Below are 23183 nucleotides of genomic sequence, written 5' to 3'. Positions count from 1 at the left end.
TTCTGGCTTGTAGAGTTTCTGTTGAAAAATCATCTGATAGCCTGATAGGAGTTCCCTTGTATGTTATTTGTTGTTTTCTCCTTGTTACATTTAATATTTTCTCTTTGTCTTTAATTTTTGTCAGTTTGACTACTATGTGTCTTGGAGTGTTCCTCCCTGGGTTTATCCTGCCTGGGATTCTGTGCTTCTTGGACTTGGTTGACTATTTCCTTTCACAATTTAGGGAAGTTTTCAGCTATTCTCTCTCCAGATATTTCTCAGGTCCTTTCTCTCTTCTCCTTCTAGGACCCCTATAGTGCAAATGTTGGTTGTTTAATGTTATCCCAGAGGTCTCTTACAATTGCTTCATTTCTTTTTTCTATATTCTGTTCTACAGCAGTGATTTCCACTATTCTGTCCTGCAGATCATTTATTCATTCTTCTGCCTTATTCGGCTGCTGATTCCTTCGAGTGTATTTTTCATCTGTTTTTTCTTTAATTCTAGTAGATCTGTGGTATTCTTGCATTTTCTCCACTGTTTTCCAGAGATCCTGCATCATCTTCACTGTCATTATTCTGAATTCTTTTTCTGGAAGGTTGCCTATCTCCACTTCATTTAGTTGTTTTTCTGGGGTTTTATCTTGTCCCTTCATCTGGGACATAACTTTTTACTTTTTCATCGTGATTAACTCTCTGTAATGTGTTTTTTCCTCTAGCCACTGTGGGACTGTGCTGCTTCTTGCTGCTTCTGTCTGCCCATCGCTGTGTAGTTGCTCAGTCATGTCTGACTCTGTGTGACCCCATGGACTGCAGCACACCAGGCTTCCCTGTCCTTCACCATTTCCTGGAGCTTGCTCAAACTCATGTCCATTGAGTCAGTGATGCCATCTAACCATCTCATCCTCTGTCATCCCCTTCTCCTCCTGCCTTCAGTCTTGCCCAGCATTAGGATCTTTTCTCCAATGAGTTGGCTCTTTGAATCACGTGGCCAAAGTATTGGAGCTTCAGCTTCAGCATCAATCCTTCCAGTGAATGTTCAGGACTGATCTCCTTTAGGATCGACTGGTTGGATCTTCTTGCTGTCCAAGGGACTCTCAAGAGCCTTCTGCAGCACCACAGTCCAAAAGCATCAATTCTTTGGCGCTCAGCCTTCTGTACGGTCCAATTCTCACATCCATACATGACTCCTGGAAAAATCATAGCTTTAACTATACGGACCTTTGTCAGCAAAGTAACGTCTGCTTTTTAATATGCTGTCTAGGTTGCTCATAGCTTTTCTTCCAACAAGTAAGCGTCTTTTAATTTCATGGCTGCAGTCACCATCTGCAGTGATTTTGGAGCCCAATAAAATTAAGTCTGTCACTGTTACCATTGTTTCCCCATCTATTTGCCATGAAGTGATGCGACCAGATGCCATGACCTTAGTTTTTTGAATGTTGAATTTTAAGCCAACTTTTTCACTCTCTTCTTTTACCTTCATCAAGAAGTTCTTTAGTTCTTTTCTTTCTGCCATAAGAGTGGTGTCATCTGCATATCTGAGGTTATTGATATTTCTCCCAGCAATCTTGATTCCAGCTTGTGCTTCATCCAGCCTGGCATTTTGCATGATGTACTCTGCATGTAAGTTAAATAAGCAGGATGACAATATACAGCCTTGACATTCTCCTTTCCCAGTTTGGAACCAGTCTGTTGTTCCATGTCCAGTTCTAACTGTTGTTTCTTGACCTGCATACAGGTTTCACAGAAGGCAGATATTCCCATCTCTTTGAGAGTTTTCCCCAGTTTGTCATGATCCATACAGTCAAAGGCTTTAGTGTAGTCAATGAAGAAGTAGATGTTTTTCTGGAATTCTCTTGCTTTTTTGATGTTCCAGGAGATGTTGGCTATTTGATCTCTGGTTCCTTTGCCTTTTCTAAATCCAGCTTGACCATCTAGAAGTTCTCAGTTCATGTAGCGTTGAAACGTAGCTTGGAGAATTTTGAGCATTACTTTACTAGCGTCTGAGATGAGTGCAATTGTGCGGTAGTTTGAACATTCTTTGGCATTCCCTTTCTTGGGGATTGGAATGAAAACTGACCATTTCCAGTCCTGTGGCCACTGCTGAGTTTTCCAAGTTTGCTGGCATATTGAGTGCAGCACTTTCACAGCATCTTCTTTTAGGATTTCAAATAGCTCAGCTGGTACGGTTAATGGCGACCACCAAGGGGGACCTTCCCAGACTGGTGCCCCTGTCCCTGTGGTGAGCCCTGCTGTCTCCACAGGAGGGCTTGCAACACTGTCGGGTAGTTTGGTTCAGTCTGCAGTGGGATCACTCCTCCTCTTCTGGGTCTTTGCTCATGCAGGATTTTGTCCGTGCCCTCCGAGACTGGAGTCCATGCTTCCCCTAGTCCTGTGGAAGTCCTGTCATCAAATCCCACTGGCCTGTGAGGCCAGATTCCCTGGGGAGCCTGAAGTGGTGTTCGGAAGCTTCATGACAGTGGGATGACTTTTGGGCATGATTGTTGTCTAGTCTGTGGATCACCCACCTGGCGGGGGTGGGATTTCTTACTGCAGCTTCTTCTTTGCCTTTGCACGTGGGGTATCTTTCTTTGGTGGGTTCCAGTGTCCTGTCAGTGATTGTTCAACAGCTAGTTACTGTTTGGGTGTCCTCACAGGAGATGAGTGCACATCCTGCTACTCCACTGTCTGAAACTGGAAGCCATTATTCTTCTCAATATTATTCCCTTGGTCTCCTAGACTGTTCTTGCTTTTTAAAATTCTGGTGTTTTGTTTATTGCTGCCCTGTTTGGGTGAGTTCCACTGCCCTTTCTTCCAGATTACCAGTCTTTCTGCTTTATCTAGTCTGTTTTTGAACCCCTTTAGTGTGTTTTTCAGATAAGTTATTATGTTCTTCAGCTCTTTGATTTCTCTTTGGTATATTTTTGCATTTTCTCTTTTTTCAAGTTCATCTATTCTTTTTCCTATTTTGGTGAGCATCTTTATGACCATTACTTTAAGTTCTTTATCAGGTGAATTACTTAACCTTTTTCATTAAGATTTTTTTCTTGGAGCTTTATCTTTTTCAGTTGTTTGGAACATATCTCTCTGTTTCCTCAATTTGCTTGACTCTCTGTGTCCATGTGTTAGGTGAGACAGTTCTTCCAGTCTTGATGGGGTGGCCCCACATTGGAAATGAACCTTATTTACCCCTTACCCTTGCCGTAGTTCTTGGTTATTTCTCACGCTGTGTATTCTACTGTTCCACACCTGTGGAGCCCAGGAATGAAATCCCCCTTTGCAACCAGAGTACACACTCCAGTAGTGTCCCCTGTTTGGGCTGCATATGCCTGCTGGCTTTGGTGCGTGTCCACACTGCTGTGGCTGCTGTGGCGGAGATGGGAGCCTGCTGTTATGCTGTTGCAGAAGCATGGGGAAATGGTGCACTCCCCTGCTGCCTCTGGGGGTGCTGGGCAGAGGCATGTGGGGAAGGCACTAGCAAGTGTGTAAAAGTGATGCCTGCTAGTGCTTCCATACCTGGAGAGGGCTCCAGTGGTGACATTCCAGCAGAGTTTTCAAGATTACCAAATGAATTTACTCCATATATGATCTGGGCTCTTTTCAAGCTGCTGCACTTTAGCTGGGTCCCAGGGTGAGTGAGTCTGCTCACAATCCATTTAAGACCAAATCTCCATTCCCCGCATCCGTCTGGTTTTCCTGGGTCTAAACTCTGTGGGTGTTCAAAGCCAAGTGTGTGAGTGCTCATCTACCTGGTGCGGGTTCGCAGGTTAGGGTGACTGATGCAGGGCGTCAGGGGGAAGCTCGGTTTTTGTGAGCTCCCTGTTGCTTATGGGTTGCTGAAGTGGGGATGGAGTTTTGAGGGGACTGTGTGTAACTCTTCTACCTATCTTATTGGCCTTTTTATCCTTTGTTGTGATGTAGCTGTTCTGCTAGTTCTCAGGTTCATTTAGAGGGAATTGTTCACAGTGAGTTATAGAATTGTTGTGTCAATGAGAGGAGGTGAGTTCAGGATATTCTACTCTGCAGTCCTGAACTACTTTCCCACTTGTTTATTTTTGGTTTTGTTGCCTTTGCTTTTGGTGTCAAATCCAAAAAAATCATTGCTAAGACCAATGTCAAGGAACTTACCACTTGTTTTTTTCTAGGAATGATTTCATGTCTTAACATTCAAGTCATTAATCCATTCTGAGTTAATCCTTATGTATGGTGTAAGATAGTAGTCTAGTGTTCCCCAAACCTGTTTGTTGAAGAGACTGTCCTTTTCCCTTTTTATATCCTTGGCTCCTTTAGTGTGTATTAATTGAACATACGTGTGTAGCTTTATTTCTGGGCTTTCTATTCTGTTGACCTGTGTGTCTGTCTTTATGCCAATACCATATTGTTTTGATTACTATTACTTTGTAATATAGTCTGAAATCAAGGAGCATGATGCCTCTAGTTTTGTTCTTTTTCAAGATTGTTTTGGCTATCCTGGGTCTTTTGTAGTTCCGTACAGATTTTAGGATTGTTCCATTTCTGTGAAAAGTGCCTTTGTAATTATATAGAAATTGTATTGAGTTTGTGTATTGCTTTGGATAGCATGGACATTTTAACATTTTAATTCTTCTGGTCCATGAGCCTGGAATATTCTTCCATTTACTTATGCCACCTTCAGGTTTTTTTAAATCTAATATTTTTAGTGTGCAAGTCTTTCACTTCCTTGGTTAAATTTATTTGTAGGTGTTTTATTCTTCATAATGCACTTGTTTTCTTTTTAAATATTTGTATTTATTTATGTGACTGCACTGGGTTTCAGTTGTGGCACATGGGACCTTTGACCTGTGGAATCTTTAGTCACAGCATGCAGGATCTTTAGTTGTGGCATGTGGGATCTCCCTGGAGAAGAAAATGGCACCCCACTCCAGTACTCTTGCCTGGAAAATCGCATGGATAAGAAGCCTGATAGGCTACAGTCCATGGGGTCGCTAAGAGTCGGACACGACTGAGCAACTTCACTTTCACTTTGTGGGATCTAGTTCCCCAACCAGGGATAGAACCTGGGTCCCCTGTCTTGGGAGCACCAAGTCTTAGCCACTCATTCACCAGCCAAGTCGTGATGTGATTGTTTTCTTAATTTCTCCTGTAAAACTTCTTAACTGAAAACTTGTATTGGGAAAATAAAACTGATGGGTTTAGATACCCAAGCATAGTGAATTACTGAGGACAACTGTGAAACCTAAGTGTCATGCTTAGTCTCAGGGTCAATATCGTAGCCTTTCCTGACACATTCTATGTTGCCCTTGAAGCAGCCCTGAGTCTAGCCAAGTAGATTAATTCTTGTGTTTTTATATTTTTTTTGTACACTGGGATTTGTGGAGAGGATAATTTAACAAGGCATTTATATTTTTCTGGCCCAGGTTTGAGACTTTCCTTTGCTAGGTTCTGACTGTCATGTTATTACATGATTTATATACAGCTTTAAAAATAGTAATAGATCATTCACATGTTGTTCTTTTTCTTTAACAGGTTGCAGAAATTTTATTTCAAACTGCCCAAAATGCAGAGATCAATTTTGACACTGTGTGTGGAGTACCTTATACAGCTTTACCATTGGCTACAGTTATCTGTTCAACCCACCAAATTCCGATGCTTATCAGAAGGAAGGAAACAAAGGATTATGGTAAAGTAAAAGTAGTATAGCATTAAGTTGATTCGTAACCTGACACTTTTAGAATTTGTTCTTCTAGGCACTGAGGTTGATTGTCACCTTGAATATTCCTCATAAGTCCTTCAAGTTGTTATGGCCTTGGAGTGTGTTAACGGTTATTATAAAGCAACTCCTTTCCTTTAGAGTCTGGAGATAAAATGCTTTATGTTAACTCGGCAGTTAAAAAAAAAAAGTGCTTTGTGCACCAAATTTATGAAACCCAACATTTTTACCAGCACTTTCCTCATCAGCAGAATGCTTTTAGAGCACATACTTTCCCAGTGTACTAACTATTCCCTTAAAGCAATGTAAAGGAGTTCCTTGGTGGCCCAGTGGTTAGGACTCTGCATTTCCACTGCAGGAGGCCTGGTTGGGGAAGTAAGATCCTACAAGCCATGAAGCATGGCCAAAAAAAGACGGGGGGCGGGCAATGTAAATGCCACATGGAATTCTAAATAGAGATTTATTTTTTTTTAATGGGTTCATGGCAGTAGGTTATCAGGTGGGTATTTCAAACATGTTTTAAAGCTGATGCTAAGTCACTTCAGTCGTGTCCGACTCTGTGCGACCCCATAGACGGCAACCCATCCGGCTCCCCTGTCCCTGGGATTCTCTAGGCAAGAACACTGGAGTGGGTTGCCATTTCCTTCTCCAATGCAGGAAAGTGAAAAGGGAAAGTGAAGTTGCTCAGTCATAAAGCTACATCAATCTAAAAGTATTGGGACTGACTTCGTATTTTATTACACTAAGAATTAATATTTTTTGGTATTATTTCTGTTTTGTTGCCTTTTTTGATGAGTCCTTTTTACCAATGTGTTCCAAAAATTTTTATGATGAAATCATATGCTGTCTGAGATTTGCTTCTAAAAATTATTGGGGGGAGGGTAGGATTGGAATTATAGCTGAAACAAGATTGCCCATGACTAATTAGGTGGCAAGTTGCTGTATTTGTGGAGATTTGTTATACTCTTATCTAGTTTTAGTTTATTCAACATTATAAAAAACTAGAATAATAATTAGACTATAATTATTAAAACTATATAATTAATATAGAGTGGCACAGTGTTTTATCTATATGAATTTCTCCCATAAGGAAACTATTATTTCTATTTCCTTATTATGTATCTTCAAAAATATTTCTTAGAATATGATCATTCATTTTAAAATACACCTATAAATACAGTTTTATATTCTGGTCTAAGTTAAACTTTCCAGTTCTTCAAGGAAGAAAAGGAGTTAGGGGAAAAGTCAAAGATAGTACGTGTGGGAAAGTTAAAAGTGGGCAAAACACCCACTAAATATATTCTGCATCAAAATAAGGCAAATTTGGTGGTGGAAAACACAAAAATGCGTCTCCAAAAACACAGGTTTTTGTAGTCTACAGCCTGAGTTATTTACAATTTGTAGGTTATCTGAAAATAGTCTGTAGTAGGGATTGGAGTGGGCCAGTATATTTAGTCACATTACATTATATAATTCATAAGGATGTAGTGATTCATCTAAATGGTTGTTGAATATTTCCCCTCCACAATTTGTATACTCAAAGGGCCAGTTGTTTTGCTAATCTTGAATAAAGAAATTGTTAATGGAAAAAGGAATGGTTTCATTGATGATATTGTGCTATTCTTCAGTAACCTTCATCAGTCCAGGTGATCTTGCCTAAAGAAACCCCATATTTGACATTTTGATCATAAATACACTGTGATGTTTTACAAAGTTAAATAATTTGCTAGTTTTACTGTAAATATTCTGTATGTGTAACTTTGACAGTTTTGAAATAGAGACATTGAACAAAACGGTAAATCATAGCACACTGAAGATTCATCAGAAATTTTAAAAATATATTTCCAAAGTGGATTATCAGAAAGTATAATTTAGATTATCCACCTTTTCATAAATACATGCCAAATTCATACTATAGATACATCTTGAATTGGTTGAAATACATAATTTTAAAATGGGATCAACATAATTTTTTCTTTTCCAGGTACTAAACGGCTTATAGAAGGGGCTATTAATCCAGGAGAAACCTGTTTGATCATTGAAGATGTTGTCACCAGCGGATCTAGTGTTTTGGAAACTGCCGAAGTTCTTCAGAAAGAAGGCTTGAAGGTCACTGATGCCGTAGTGCTGCTGGACAGAGAGCAGGGAGGCAAGGACAAACTGCAGGCCCGTGGGATTCGTCTCCACTCGGTGTGTACATTGTCCAAAATGCTGGATATTCTTGAGCAACAGAAAAAAATCAATGCTGAGATGGTGGAGAGAGTGAAGAGATTTATTCAGGAGAATGTTTTTGTGGCAGCCAATCCTAATGGTTGTCTCCCTTCCGTGAAGAAAGAACCTAAAGAACTAAGTTTTGGTGCACGTGCAGAGCTGCCTGGGATCCACCCGCTTGCATCGAAGCTTCTCGGGCTTATGCAAAAGAAGGAGACCAATCTGTGTCTGTCTGCTGATATTTCAGAGTCCAGAGAGCTGCTGCAGCTAGCAGATGCTTTGGGACCCAGAATCTGCTTGCTTAAGACTCATGTGGATATTTTGAATGATTTTACTCTGGATGTGATGAAGGAGTTAACCACTCTGGCAAAACGCCATGAGTTTCTAATATTTGAAGACCGGAAATTTGCGGATATAGGAAACACAGTAAAAAAGCAGTATGAAGGTAAGCATTATTCAGGAACCAATAAGAATCAAAATCCAGCCTAAACTGGCTGAAGAACAAAAGGAAATGTATTGGCTCACGTGACAAAGTCCAGCAGTAGAACAGCCTGTCAAGCATGGTTGGATCTAGGAGCTCAAGTGATATCTTTCAGGCTTACTTTCTCCTCAAGTCTCAGCTCTGCTTTCTTCTCTCTTCTTTCTCAGGTAGGCACATTCCTCATGCCTGCCCCAAACCAATCACTCAGGCCTGGGTATAGAATACCTTTATTAACTCACTTGGGTAATAACCCTGCTCCTGGTGATCTGAGGCTATTAGCTTTACGTAAACTTCTTGAAACCTGAGGTACAGGGTTAATTCTCCTAAAGAAAATGCCTGTTCTGATGCCAGAAGAAAGGGACATGGGTTTTAGGCAGGTAAAAATGACAGGTGTTGGCCCTGGCAGAACAAAACACAGTTCTGAGTCTTTGGAGAAGGAAAGTTGCAGATACAGAAAATAAGGAAAAAGTAGTATAAAGTGGTAAGATTTATTTTTAGCAGAAAAAGATCTGTTGATACACATCCTTTTTTAAAAGTGTTAAATAGGAACTCAGAGTAGAGCATACATTAGTAAAAATGCTTCTTTTACCCATTCATCTATGCAAATTTCTGTCGTATTTATGTAATGCTTTTTTGTTTTCACTTAACCTTACAACAGACATTTTGTGTTCTTTAATAAGCATCTTTTAAGATAATTTTTTCTTTAATACATGCATATTCTTAAGCTACTTCTTTAAGGATAGCTTTGTTTGTAATGACTTCATATGCTTAGGATATTGACTGTTGAAAAAATTATACACGCTTTCTACAAGTTTGCATATAGTTTTTTCAAAAATCTACTTGAGTTATTGTTGTGCTTTTAAAATGAATACAATTGCTTTATTGAAATTTGAAGAGCTAGTGAGACCTAAGGAACAGGAAGAAGATTTAAGAGATGGTAAGTTCCTGAGATATCCCTACAGAGTGAAAATCTGTCATCTTCAGAGGAATTTCAGTTTGCTGTCTTTGACCTGAATACACCTGTCTTCACTGGAGTCCCTTTCCAGTTGCATAAATCTTACTGGTGGTCACAAACATCAGCCTGCAAAGAAAAACAGCCTTACCAGTTTTGCTAAAAAACTAAGTATAGAGCTTACAAGAATTTTTTCTCCTTATTTCTCAACTAGCTAAGCAGATGGAAAGATGCATTTTTCACAAATTGGTCCACTGATAATTACTAAAATTCTTGAAGTGCTTCACTGTTTCATTAGCATGTTACTAGATTATTTCCATATTGTAGATGGTTGGTTGAGTTAAAAGTTAAAGGGTTTTGTTTGAAAATTGACAAACATCTTTTTTTCCCTTTCTTAGGTGGGGTCTTTAAAATAGCTTCCTGGGCAGATCTTGTAAATGCTCATGTCGTGCCTGGCTCAGGAGTTGTGAAAGGCCTGGGAGAAGTCGGCCTGCCGCTGCACCGGGCATGCCTACTTATTGCAGAAATGAGCTCTGCTGGCACCTTGGCTACTGGGAGCTACACTGAGGCAGCAGTAAGTGACAGAGAGGGCCTGGGGCAAGAGAAGGCCAGGACGGCGACACTAGATGTTACAGGGGTCTGTGGAATTGCTGCCCAAAACAACAAATCAGCTGCTGTTACTGTGACAGTGTATTAATACTAGTTGGCTAGAATGCACTGATGGTTAGTAGCCTTTTATGTCTTACAGCAGACACTAAAGAGATTTGAATGGTGCTACAAGAGAAACATTGAAACACAGATATTGGGTCAAATAAGCATATGTGTCTGTATGTACCTGGCCTTTAAGATAGAGATTTTCCCATCTCACCATGAGTTGAAATTGAAGAGCTTTTTTCCAGTTTCTTGGAATCTTCCTGAGTCACAAAGCTGCACATTCTCATGACAGCAGCCCACAAAGTGGGTCTTTTTCAGTCTTTGATATTGATTGGCATTCTATAGGGGAGCTCTTAACTAGAGTCCAGACACGGTATTTCCTCTAGTAACTCCCCATTATTGAAAATTCTCATGTGTGTGCTTAGTCGCTCAGTCGTGGTCAACTCTTTGCGGCCCCATGGACTGCAGCCCGCCAGTTTCCTATGTTCATGGGGATTCTCAGGCAAGAATGGGAGTGGGTTGCCATTCCCTTCTCCAGGGGATCTTCCCAACCCAGGGATCAAACCCAGGTCTCCCACGTTGCAGATGGGTTCTTTACTGACTGAGCCACCAGGGAAGTTCTTATAGCACCATACATGTTCTAATGTACCATAGCCAACTCCACCCCTGCACACCAGAACAAAATAAGAGATGGAGAATCATCCGGTTATAAAGTTCCTCTTCACATTCTCCTCTAGGCAGGTTTCACAGTTGGATAGTCACCTAGAAAGATGAGATGGATTTGCATATACTTTAAAGATTACCTTTTAAAGTAGTAGGAAGTTTTAATAAAATTTTCATTTTTACATGGGAATTTATTTTTCATATTTCAAAGGTTGTGGAACTGTAAAAAACTCACATGGCCCTAGGGCCAGGTTTTAAATAACCCCACCCTTGATTTGACCATAAATGTCTGTGATTTCCCAGTGGTCTTAGCAGAGGGTCCATGAGTCAGTGTTAATATTTGGCATTCTGGATCTGGCTCAAGGACAATACATTGATTATTGGTAGGTGGTAGTACTTAGTAGCAAGAATGAAACAGTCTGGGCCTCAGGGAAGAACCAAATTAGAAAGTTAGGCAGGGGGAAAGAAAAGGTTAGGCAGACCTAGGGAGTCTCCTAAAGATGTGAGGTAATGGAAGAGAAATTGTGGAGGCAGTGTTAAAGTATAGGCAAAGCTGTGGAGGTAAGATTTCTTCAGCCAGCTCCTTACAGCACAGCTGTTTGTATGTGGTGGCTGTCCTTGGATATCTGTGCAGATGGGCAGTAAGACTTCAGTGTAGCTTTATATCATTATAAATGTATTCTAGGGTATGATTTATATCCTTTTTGGAAGTAGGTAGGTCCCTAAACATTATTAAAACTAGGTAATAATGGAGCATCTAGATTTTCGATGCAAATAGTATAGGATTTGTAGTGTTTTTAGTGTTTGCTTATGGGAGAAGGGGATAGGAGAAGTTATTTTAGGGTCTTAGTGGAGCAAGTATGTAGATTCATATCTAAGATTACCTGTTTAGATATAAGTTTAATATGACATGAGAAAATACATCTATAAGATAGCAAATTTTCTTACATTTGGTGTGGTTAACTGCTGTCTTTTCATCTGTTTATTATTGCATTCCATTCAGGTGAAAATGGCTGAAGAACATTCTGAATTTGTGGTTGGTTTTATTTCTGGCTCCCGAGTAAGTATGAAACCAGAATTTCTTCACTTGACTCCAGGAGTTCAATTAGAAGCAGGAGGTAAGCCTATCGATTGGTAATGATTCCTCTAAAATGCTTCTTTTTCCAAGTCAGCAAAATAAAACCTAGATGTACAAAAATAGCTTGCAGTCTAATTTTAGGATGAAAATCTAGAAGGTTACTTTTTATTGAAATATGCCTAGAAACTGATAATTGTTTCCCAACTGATGTTTTTAATATATTGCCAAAAACCACGTGTTCTATGCTCAAGGAGGAATCCTCTAAACAGAATCAGACATTTGTTTAGGACTTTGCAGAATCTTTGTTGTGCTAATGTTTATTGTGACTTTTCAGTGTGGACATACATGGTTCTGTCATGTCTTCCAAACTTATCTGAACACATAACACTTTTAGCAGTCTTAGAAATACAATTGCAGTGGCTGAAAAATTGCGAACTTTCTCATTGATAGTCTGGAGTTAATAAAGGAATGATCTAGGTTGATGTCCTATGGAACTCAATAAAGCTGCTTTTTTGTGTTAGCTTTTTATTGAGATATAGTTGATTTACAATGTTGTGTTAATTTCTGCTGTACAGAAAAGTGATTAAGTTATAGGTGTGTGTGTGTGTATACTTCTGCTGCTGCTAAGTCGCTTCAGTCCTGTCCGACTCTGTGTGACCCCATAGATGGCAGCCCACCAGGCTCCTCTGTCCCTGGGATTCTCCAGGCAAGAATACTGGAGTAGGTTGCTATTTCCTTCTCCAATGCATGAAAGTGAAAAGTGAAAGTGAAGTCGTTCAGTCGTGTCCGACTCTTAGCGACCTCATGGATTGCAGCCTACCAGGCTTCTCCGTCCATGGGGTTTTCCAGGCAAGAGTACTGGAGTGGGGTGCCATTGCCTTCTCTGGTGTGTGTGTGTATATTTAATTTATTTGTTGCTGTGCGTGGGCTTTCTCCTGTCAGGGCGAGCAAGGGCTGTTCTTCATTGTGGTGCCCAAGTTTCCTGTTGTGGCTTGTGGGCTCTAGAGCATGGGCTCAGTAGTTGTGATGCAGGGCTCAGCTGCTCTGTGGCACGTGGGATCTTCTGAACCAGGGGTCGAAGCTGTGTCTCCTGCATTGTCAGGCGGATTCTTAGGCACTGCCTGACCCAGGAAGTCCTATATACACATTTTAACAATATTCTTTTCCATGATAGTTTATCACAGAATATTAAATATAGTTCCCTGTGCTGTATACAATAGGGAACCTTGTTACTTATCCGTTTTCTATATAATAGAATCTGTCTGCTAACCCCAGACTCCCACTCCGTCCCTTTCCCACTCTGCCTCCCACGTGGCGAGCACAAGTGTGTTCTCTTGGTCTGTGAGTCTGTCTCTGCCTCGTCGATGTGCTCATCTGTGTCATATTTTAGACTCCACGTATGAGTGGTGTCATGGGTGTTTGTCTTTCTTAGTATGAGACTGTGTGGGTCCATCCGTGTTGTACAGATGGCATTATTTTGTTCTTTTTATGGCTGAGTAGTATCCGTGTGTGTGTGTGCGTGTGCACATGAGCGTGTTTGTGTCACCCATCTTGTTTACTCACTGAACATTCAGATTGTTCCCATGTCTTAGCTATTGTGAATAGTAGTGCTGCTGTGGACACGGGGGTGTATGTGTCTTTGGAATGGGACTCCTGCATCATGTGGAAACTTTATTTTTAGCTTTCTGAGGAACTTCTTTACTGTGCTTTAGAGACTGTACCAGTGCACATCCCACCAACACCGTAGGAAGGTTCCCCTTTCTCCACCCTCTCTCCAACATTTGTGATCATCAGGTACCACACTGTTAGTTTTGATTTGCACTTCTCTAGTAATTGGCGATCTTGAACATCCTTTTTCACGTCCCTGTTGGCCATCTGTATGTCCTCTTTGGAGAATTTAGGTCTTCTGCCCATGATTGGGTTTTGTTGTTGTTGTTGAATTGTATGAGCTGTTTGTACATTTTGGAAATCAAGCCCTTGTCAGTCACGTGTGCAAATATTTTCTCCCCACCCATAGATTGTATTTTTGTTTTGTTCATGGTTTCTTGCTGTGCAAAAGCTTATAAGTTTGGTAAGTTCCCATTTGTTTATTTTTGCTTTTATTTCTGTTGCTTTGAGACACTGGTACGATTTATGTCAGAGAATGTTTTGCCTATGTTCTCTTCTCAGAATTTTATTATGTCATGTCTTTAAGTCTTAAACCCATTTTGATTTCATTTTTGTGTATGGTGAGGGTGCAATCTGAAGATTGCTTTGGGTAGTTCAGTTCAGTCGCTCAGCGTGTCCGACTCTTTGCGACCCCATGAATCGCAGCACGTCAGGCCTCCCTGTCCATCACCAACTCCCGGAGTTCACTCAGACTCACGTCTGTTGAGTCAGTGATGCTATCCAGCCATCTCATCCTCTGTCGTCCCCTTCTCCTCCTGCCCCCAATCCCTCCCAGCATCAGAGTCTTTTCCAATGAGTCAACTCTTTGTATGAGGTGGCCAAAGTACTGGAATTTCAGCTTCAGCATCATTCCTTCCAAAGAAATCCCAGGGTTGATCTCCTTCAGAATGGACTGGTTGGATCTCCTTGCAGTTCAAGGGACTCTCAAGAGTCTTCTCCAACACCACAGTTCAAAAGCATCAATTCTTCGGCGCTCAGCCTTCTTCACAGTCCAACTCTCACATCCATACATGACCACAGGAAAAACCATAGCCTTGACTAGATGGACCTTAGTCGGCAAAGTAATATCTCTGCTTTAGAATATGTTATCTATACTTTGGGTAGTATGCCCATCTTAATTCTTTCCATTTCTTTGAATCATCTTCTGTTTTCTTTATTAATGTTTTATAGTTTCTCAGCTTATAAGTCTTTCACCTCCTTGGTCCAGTTTATTTCTAAGTATTTTGGGTTTATTTTGTGTGATTTTAAAAGTTTTTTAGTTTTCTGTTTTACATTCCCTTTTGATATTGTTAAAGAAATGAAACCAACTTCTCAGTGTTTATCTTGTATCCTGCTACCTTGCTGAATTTATCAGTTCTTTAGGGTTTTCTACATATAGTATCATGTTGTCTGCATAAAGGGCTTCTCAGGTGGTGCTAGTGGTAAAGAATCTGCCTCCCAATGCAGGAGATGTAAGAGACTCAGGTTCGATCCCTGGGTTGGGAAGATCCCCTGGAGGACGGCATGGCAACCCACTCCAGTATTCTTGCCTGGAGAATCCCATGGACAGAGGAGCCTGGCGGGCTACAGTCCACAGGGTCGCAAAGTGTCAGACACGACTGAAGCGACTTGGCGTGCACGTGCGCATGTGCATAAAATGACCATTTTACCTCTTCCCTTCCAAAATACCTTTTCTTTCTCTTGTCTGATTTCCAATACTGTGTTGAATAGAAGTGGTGAGAGTTGGCATCCTTGTCTTGTTCCAGATTTTAGAAGGAAGGCTTTCAGCTTTCCACCATTGCTTTTTTTCTATACCTATTGAGACGATCATGTGACTTTTCTTTGTTAATGTGGTGTATTATGTTGATTTCGTATATTGTACCATCCTTGTGATCTTGGAGTGAATCTGACTTGGTCATGGTGTATGATCTGTTTTATGTTTGTTGAATTGGGTCTGCTAAGATGTTTAGAAATTTTGCATCTATATTCGTCAAAGGTATTGACCTGTAGTTTTCTTTTCTGGTGGTATACTTGTCTGGTTTTGGTATCAGTGTGATGGTGGCTTCATAAAACATCTTTGAGTGTTCCCTCCTCTTCAGCCTTTTGGAAGAATTTGAGAAGGATCTGTGTTAAGTTTTTCTTTATATGTTTGGTTGAATTCACCTGTAAAACCACATGGTCCTTAAGTTTTGTTTGTTGGGAGGTTTTTGTGTTTTTTTTTTTAAATTACAGATTCTGTTTCACTTCTAGTGCCTGTTCACATTATCTGTTTCTTAATTCAGTTTTGAAGAGCTGTATATTTTCATCTCATCTAGGTTGGCAAATTTGTTAGCATAGAGTTGTTTATAATATTGTCCTACGGTTTTTGTATTTCTGCAATATTGGTTGTTATTTCTCCTTTTTTATTTCTTATTTGGGCTCTTTCCTTCTTAATAATCCAGGCCAGAGGTGTGTCAATTTTGTTTAACCAAGTCTTGGTTTCACTGATTTTATCTATTGTTTTTTAATCCATTTCATATTTTTCCTCTCAGATCTTTATTATTTCCTTCTGCTGACTTAGGCTCTATTTGTCCTTTTTTCTAATTCTTCTAAGTAGTAGGTTCTGCTGTTTGAGATTTTTCTTGTTTTCTGAGGAAGGCTTATATTGCTATGAACTTCCCTCCAAGAACCCCTTTTACAACATCCCACAGATTTTGAAAGATGGTGTGTAAAGTCCATGTAATTGTTTTTTTCTCATTTCTTCTGTGGTTGATTTTTGTTTCATGCTGTGTAGTCAGAAAGATTCTTGAAATAATTTCTACCCTCTTTACCATTTACATTTGTTCAGGCTTTTTTTGTGTGTGCGCTCTGGTATCTGGTCAAGCCTAGAGAATGTTGCACTTGAAAAGAATGTGTAATGTTCTGAAAATATCAGTTAAGGCTAACTATCCTATTGTATCATTTAGGATCTCTGTTGCCTTACTGACTTTTTGTCTACAAGATCTGTGCATTGTTGTGAGTTTGGTGTTAAAGTCTCCTGTTAGTATTTATGTATTTAGGTGCTCCTATATTCAGTTCGGTTCAGTTATTCAGTCGTGTCCGACCCTTTGTGACCCCATGAACTGCAGCACACCAGGCCTCCCTGTCCATCACCGACTCCTGGAGTTTACCCAAACTCATGTCCATTGAGTCAGTGATGCCATCCAACCGTCTCATCCTCTGTCGTCCCTTTCTCCTCCCACCCTCAATCTTTCCCAGCATCAGGGTCTTTTCAGATGAGTCAGTTCTTTGCATCAGGTGGCCCAAGTATTGGAGTTTCAGCTTCAACATCAGTCCTTCCAGTGAACACCCAGAACTGATCTCCTTTAGGAAGGATGGGTTGAATCTCCTTGCAGTCCAAGGGACTTTCAAGAGTCTTCTCCAACACCACAGTTCAAAAGCATCAATTCTTCGGAGCTCAGCTTTCTTTATAATCCAACTCTCACATCCATACATGACTACTGGAAAAACCATAGCCTTGACTAGATGGACCTTTGTTGACAAAGTAATGTGTGCTTTTTAATATATTGTCTAGGTTGGTCATAAGTTTCCTTCCAAGGAATAAGCGTCTTTTAATTTCATGGCTGCAATCACCATCTGCAGTGATTTTGGAGCCCCCCAAAATAAAGTCTGACACTGTTTCCACTGTTTCCCCATCTATTTCCCATGAAGTGATGGGACCGGATGCCATGATCTTCGTTTTCTGAATGTTGAGCTTTAAGCCAACTTTTTCACTCTCCTCTTTCACTTTCATCAAGAGGCGCTTCAGTTCCTCTTCACTTTCTGCCGTAAGGGTGGTGTCATCGCATATCTGAGGTTATTGATATTTCTCCTGGCAGTCTTGATTCCAGCTTGTGCTTCCTCCAGCCCACTGTTTCTCATGATGTACTCTGCATATAAGTTAAATAAGCAGGGTGACAATATACAGCCTTGACATACTCTTTTTCCTATTTGGAACTAGTCTGTTATTCCATGTCCAGTTCTAACTGTTGCTTCCTGACCTGCATACAGATTTCTCAAGAGGCAGGTTAGGTGGTCTGGTATTCCCCTCTCTTTCAGAATTTTCCACAGTTTATTGTGATCCACACAGTCGAAGGCTTTGGTATTGTCAATAAAGCAGAAATAGATGTTTTTCTGGAACTCTCTTGCTTTTTCCATGATCCAGCGGATGCTGGCAATTTGATCTCTGGTTCCTCTGCCTTTTCTAAAACCAGCTTGAACATCTGGAAGTTCACGGTTCACGTATTGCTGAAGCCTGGCTTGGAGAATTTTGAGCATTACTTTACTAGCATGTGAGGTGAGTGCAGTTGTGCGGTAGTTGGAGCATTCTTTGGGATTGGAATGAAAATTGAGCTTCTCCAGTCCTGTGGCCACTGCTGAGTTTTCCAAATTTGCTGGCATATTGAGTGCAGCACTTTCACAGCGTCATCTTTGAGGACTTGAAAGAGCTCAGCTGGAATCCATCACCTCCACTCGCTTTGCTCGTAGTGATGCTCCTGTTCTTAGGTGCATGCATATATGTTGACAAGAGTGAATATCTTCTCCTTGTAGTGCTTATCATTATATAGTGTCCTTTATCTTCCTTTGCAGCCTTTGGTTTAAAGTTTGTTTTGTTTGACACAGGCATTGTGCTTTCTTGTCATTTCCATTTTCAGGAAATATCTTTTCCTACTCAGTCTGTGTGTATCTTTTGCCCTAAAGTGGGTCTCTCATAGGCAACATATTGCATGCTGTTTTTTAATCCAGTTTTCCACTCTACATCTTTTGATTAGAGCAGTTAGCCCATTGACATTTAGGATAATTACTTTTTTTTTTTTTTTTACTGGAGTATAACTTCTTGACAGTGTTAGTTTCTGCTGTACATCAGTGTCAATCAGCCATATGTATACATATATCCCTTCCCTCTTAAGACTCCCTCCCACCCCTCTCAATCATCACAGAAGCAAGGTCATTATTCATAGGTGTATTTATTGCCATTTTAAACCTTGCTTTCTGTATTTGCTTTTTCCCCTTTTTCCTTTTGCAGTTTGGTGATTTCCTTTTATTTTATGCTTTTGTGCTCTTTTGTGAATCTATTTTGTTTTTGACTTGTGCTTACCCTGTTTTTCAAGGATGTTAAACCCTTCATATATCTACTTACTTTAAACTGGTAATCATAGACTCAAACACATTCTGAAAAAAAATCTACATTTTAATCTCCTCCCTCATTTTGATGTGTTCTTTTACATCTTCATATTTATCTTTTTGCTGTTCATTGTGGTTATTATAACCTTCTTTTAGTCTGCATACCAGCTTTATTTAAGTGATTTACTTTTTGACTAATTTTCTTTTACTATAACTTTTCTATTTAGGGAAGACCTTGCAGTATTTCTTTCATAATAGGTTTAGTATTACTGCCTTCTTTTTTTGTTTGTCTGAGAAATTCTTTATCTCTGCTTCTATCTGAATGATAATGCTGTTGGCTAGAGTATTCTAGGTTATAGATTTTTCTCTTTCAGGACTTTGAATATATATTTTGCTACTCCCTTCTGGCCTGCAGTGTTTCTGTAGAGAAATCAGCTGATTGTTTTTCTCTTACTGCCTTTAAAATGGTAACTTTTGCCGTTTTAATTATGTCTTGGTGTAGCTCTGTTTGGTAACCTCTGTGCTTCCTATACCTGGATATATTTCCTTCTTTAGTTTGGGAAGTTTTCAGAAATACTTTAAAATATATTTTCAGTCCCCCTTCTTCCCACCAGGAGAGTGTGGGAGCCTTTGGTCTTTCACAGTTCCCTCCAAGGGGTGCAGGTCCTGCCCAGATTCCTTGTTTTTTTTGGTCCTACCTGGTTTTATGGAGATTCTTTTTGTCCTTTCAGAAGTGTGATGTCTTCTGCCAGCATTCTGGAGGTATTCTGTGAGACTTGTTCCATGTGTAGATGTATTTTTTGATGTATTTGTGGGAGGAGGCAAACTTCACATTTCTTCCATCTGGATCAGTCTGTTTTGAATGGGAAAGAAATGGTGATCTGGAAATATTTTTCCTGAATTAGTTATTGTATGAGAAACCTTGCTTATCACAAGTATGGGAGTTTATTCCACTTTCTATCTCTTTCCTTAAGGTTGGAACTATGAATATCTGGTTCTCAGCAAAACTGTTTAAGATGCAAATAGCTCTGCTTCTTAGAGTATGGAGAATGTTTGTGTATGTGCCAGCTCATGTTTCCACACCCAGAGTTGGGGCTTCCCAGGTGGTGCTGACGGTAAAGAACCCACCTGTCAATGCAGGAAGCATAAGAAACATGGGTGCAATCTCTGGGTCAGGAGGATTCCCCTGGAGAAGGGAATGGCAGCCCACTCCCATATTCTTGCTTGGAGAATCCCGTGGACAGAGGAGCCTGGTGGGCTACAGTCCATGGCGAAATGAGAGTCTTCCATGACTGAAGTGACTTGTGTATGTGCTGCTTGTTATGTTTCCACATCTAGAGTTACCTTTTTTACAACCCCTTAGTGTATCCTAGTTACAATTGGGCTGTAATATGTTCAGTCATTTCACTGTGGATACACTTGAACTTTTTATAAACAACATTGTTGTACATATATTTTGCACATGTAGGGTATTTGGAATACTTTTATTAGGCTAGAAACCCTTTGAGGATGAGATCTCTTTCTGAAGAATATGCATATACTCTAGCACAGTACCCCTGTGCATCATAAATGTTCTATAAATACACAAGCGTTGACGGGATGGATAAATGTACTATATAGGAGCAGATGCAAGAATTGGTGTTTCTGTGGATGGAATGATAATATTGAGAACATAATGAGATTATAGATTTGGTAAAGCTTAGTTGCTTTTAAATCCTGAAATACTTCAACTTTTGGATACCTGTTAACCTTGACAGAACTAATTATTTTTTATAAACAACACTTAAAATGAAAAACATCCTTTTTAGGGTTTTGCTTTTGGTTAAGTACTTTAAACAAAAAACACTGCAGGTTAACCAAAAAAAAAAAAAAAGTAGATGGTCCCTTGGGACTAGAGAATAGTGACAGTCTCTGCTATTTCTCAAGTTTCACATTATAGGTTATATATACTAACAGAGTAGGCCTCAGCAGAATGACTATTAAGACCTATCTAAGGTGCCTTGATTTAGGTTATACCAGAATGGTCTAGTGGTTTTCCCTACTTTCTTCAATTTCAGTCTGAATTTGGCAATAAGGAGTTCATGGTCTGAGCCACAGTCAGCTCCTGGTCATGTTTTTGCTGATTCTATAGAGCCTTCTCCATCTTTGGCTGCAAAGAATATAATCAATCTGATTTCGGTATTGACCATCTGGTGATGTCAATGTGTAGCGTCTTCTCGTGTTGTTGGAAGAGGGTGTTTGCTATGACCAGTGCATTCTCTTGGCAGAACTCTATTAGCCTTTGCCCTGCTTCATTCTGCACTCCAAGGCCAAATTTGCCTGTTACTCCAGGTACTTCTTGACTTCCTACTTTTACATTCCAGTCCCCTGTAATGAAAAGGACATCTTTTTTGGGTTTTAGTTCTAGAAGGTCCTATAGGTCTTGAAGACCATTCAACTTCAGCTTCTTCAGCATTACTGGTTGGGGCAAAGACTAGGATTACTGTGATATTGAATGATTTGCCTTGAAAATGAACAGAGATCATTCTGTCATTTTTGAGATTGCACCCAAAGTACTGCATTTCAGACTTTTGTTGACTATGATGGCTACTCCATTTCTTCTAAGGGATTCTTGACCACAGTAGTAGATATGATGGTCATCTGAGTTAAATTTGCCCATTCCAGTCCATTTTAGTTCACCGATTTGTAAAATGGCAGTATTCACTCTTGCCATCTCCTGTTTGACCTCTTCCAATTTGTCTTGATTCGTGGACCTAACATTCCAGGTTCCTATGCAATATTGTTCTTTACAGCATTGAACTTTACTTCCATCACCAGTCACATCCACAACTGGGTGATGTTTTTGCTTTGCTCCATCTCTTCACTCTTTCTGGAATTATTTCTCCACTGATCTCCAGTAGCATATTGGGCACCTACCGACCTGGGGAGTCCATCTTTTTGCCTTTTCATATTCTTCATGGGGTTCTCAGGGCAAGAATACTGCAGTGGTTTGCCATTCCCTTCTCCAGGGGACCATGTTTTATCAGAACTCTCCACTATGACCTGTCCATCTTGGGTGGCCCCACACGGCATGGCTCATAGTTTCATTGAGTTAGACAAGACTGTGATCCATGTGATCAGATTGGTTAGTTTTCTGTGATTGTGGTTTTCAGTCTGTCTTCCCTCTGATGGAGAAGGATAAGAGGCTTACAGAAGCTTCCTGATGGGGGAGACTGACTGAGGGGGAAGCTGGGTCTTGTTCTGATGGACAGGGCCAAGTGCCCTCCCTGTCATTTGACCCAAGGCGAAATTATGGTGGAGGTAATGAAGATAATGGTAACCTTCTTCCAAAGGTCCCATGGCACTGCTACACTTGGTGCCACCACTGACCCATGCCTCCACTGGAGACTCCCAGATACTCCCGGGCAAGTCTGGGTCAGTCTCTTGTGGGGTCACTGCTCCTTTCTCCTGGTGCTCACAACATTCTGTTTGTGCCCACCAAGAGTTTGCTTCCCAGTCCTTTGTAAGTTCTGGTGGCTCTATGGTGGGGTTAATGGCGACCTCCTTCAGGAGGGCTTATGCCATACCCAAGGCTGCTGTACCCAGCCCCTGTGGCAGTCCACTGCTGACCCGTACCTCCTCAGGAGACACTCAACACAGTTCTGTCTCAGTCTCTGGGTCCTGGTGTGCACCAGGTATGTTTGAGCCCTCTGCGCATCTCTGGCGGGTATGGGGTTTGATTCTAAATGCGATTTCGCTCCTCCTACCATCTTTCTGGGTCTTCTCCTTTGCCCTTGGACATGGGGTATCTCCTCAAAGTCACTCCACCGCCTACCATCTTGCTGGGGAAATAGCTGGAAAACAATAGAAGCAAAAGGCGAAAAGGAAAGATATATCCATTTGAATGCAGAGTTCCAAAGAATAGCGAGGGGAGATAAGAAAGCCTTCCTCAGTGAGCAGTGCAGAGAAATAGAGGAAAACAATAAAATGGGAAAGACTAGAGATCTCAAGAAAATTAGAGATAGCAAGGGAACATTTCACGCAAAGATGGGCACAATAAAGGACAGAAATGGTAGTTGAGCTATTCTAAATCCTGAAAGATGATACTGTAAAAGTGCTATACTCAGTATGCCAGCAAATTTGGAAAACTCAGCAGTGGCCATGGGACTACAGAAGCTCAATTTTCATTCCAATCCCAAAGAATGCTCCAACTACCGCACAATTGCAGTCATCTCACACGCTACTAAAGTGATGCTCAAAATTCTCCAAGCCTGGCTTAAACAGCACGTGAACTGTGAACTTCCAAAAGTGTAAGCTGGCTTTAGAAAAGGCAGAGGAACCAGAGATAAAATTGCCAACATCTGCTGGATCATGGAAAAAGCAAGAGAGTTCCAGAAAAATATCTATTTCTGCTTTATTGACAACACCAAAGCCTTTGACTGTGTGGATCACAATAAACTGTGGAAAATTCTGAAAGAGATGGGAATACCAGACCACCTGACAAATCTGTATGCAGGTCAGGGAGCAACAGTTAGAACTGGACATGGAACAGACTGGTTCCAAATAGGAAAAGGAGTACATCAAGGCTGTATATTGTCACCCTGCTTATTTAACCTATATGCGGAATACATCATGAGAAACGCTGGGCTGGAGGAAGCACAAGCTGGAATTAAGGTTGCAGGGAGAAATCAACAACCTCAGATATGCAGAT

General features: G+C 40.6%; 1 protein-coding gene across 1 annotated transcript in view; it reads left to right on the top strand.

The window, feature by feature from the left end:
* Nucleotides 1-23183, top strand: part of UMPS (uridine monophosphate synthetase) — a 47592-nt gene that overhangs the window by 13145 nt on the left and 11264 nt on the right. The window contains exons 2-5 of the mRNA XM_040250339.1: nt 5482-5635; nt 7650-8321; nt 9708-9883; nt 11630-11744. Coding sequence (XP_040106273.1) covers nt 5482-5635; nt 7650-8321; nt 9708-9883; nt 11630-11744 — 1117 coding nt within the window. The remainder of the gene's footprint in view (nt 1-5481; nt 5636-7649; nt 8322-9707; nt 9884-11629; nt 11745-23183) is intronic.

Source organism: Oryx dammah, unplaced genomic scaffold (assembly GCF_014754425.2).
Source record: "Oryx dammah isolate SB20612 unplaced genomic scaffold, SCBI_Odam_1.1 HiC_scaffold_2, whole genome shotgun sequence".
Taxonomy (NCBI): domain Eukaryota; kingdom Metazoa; phylum Chordata; class Mammalia; order Artiodactyla; family Bovidae; genus Oryx; species Oryx dammah.
The sequence above is the reverse complement of the archived record's forward strand: the minus strand, read 5'-3'. Positions and strand labels throughout refer to the sequence as shown.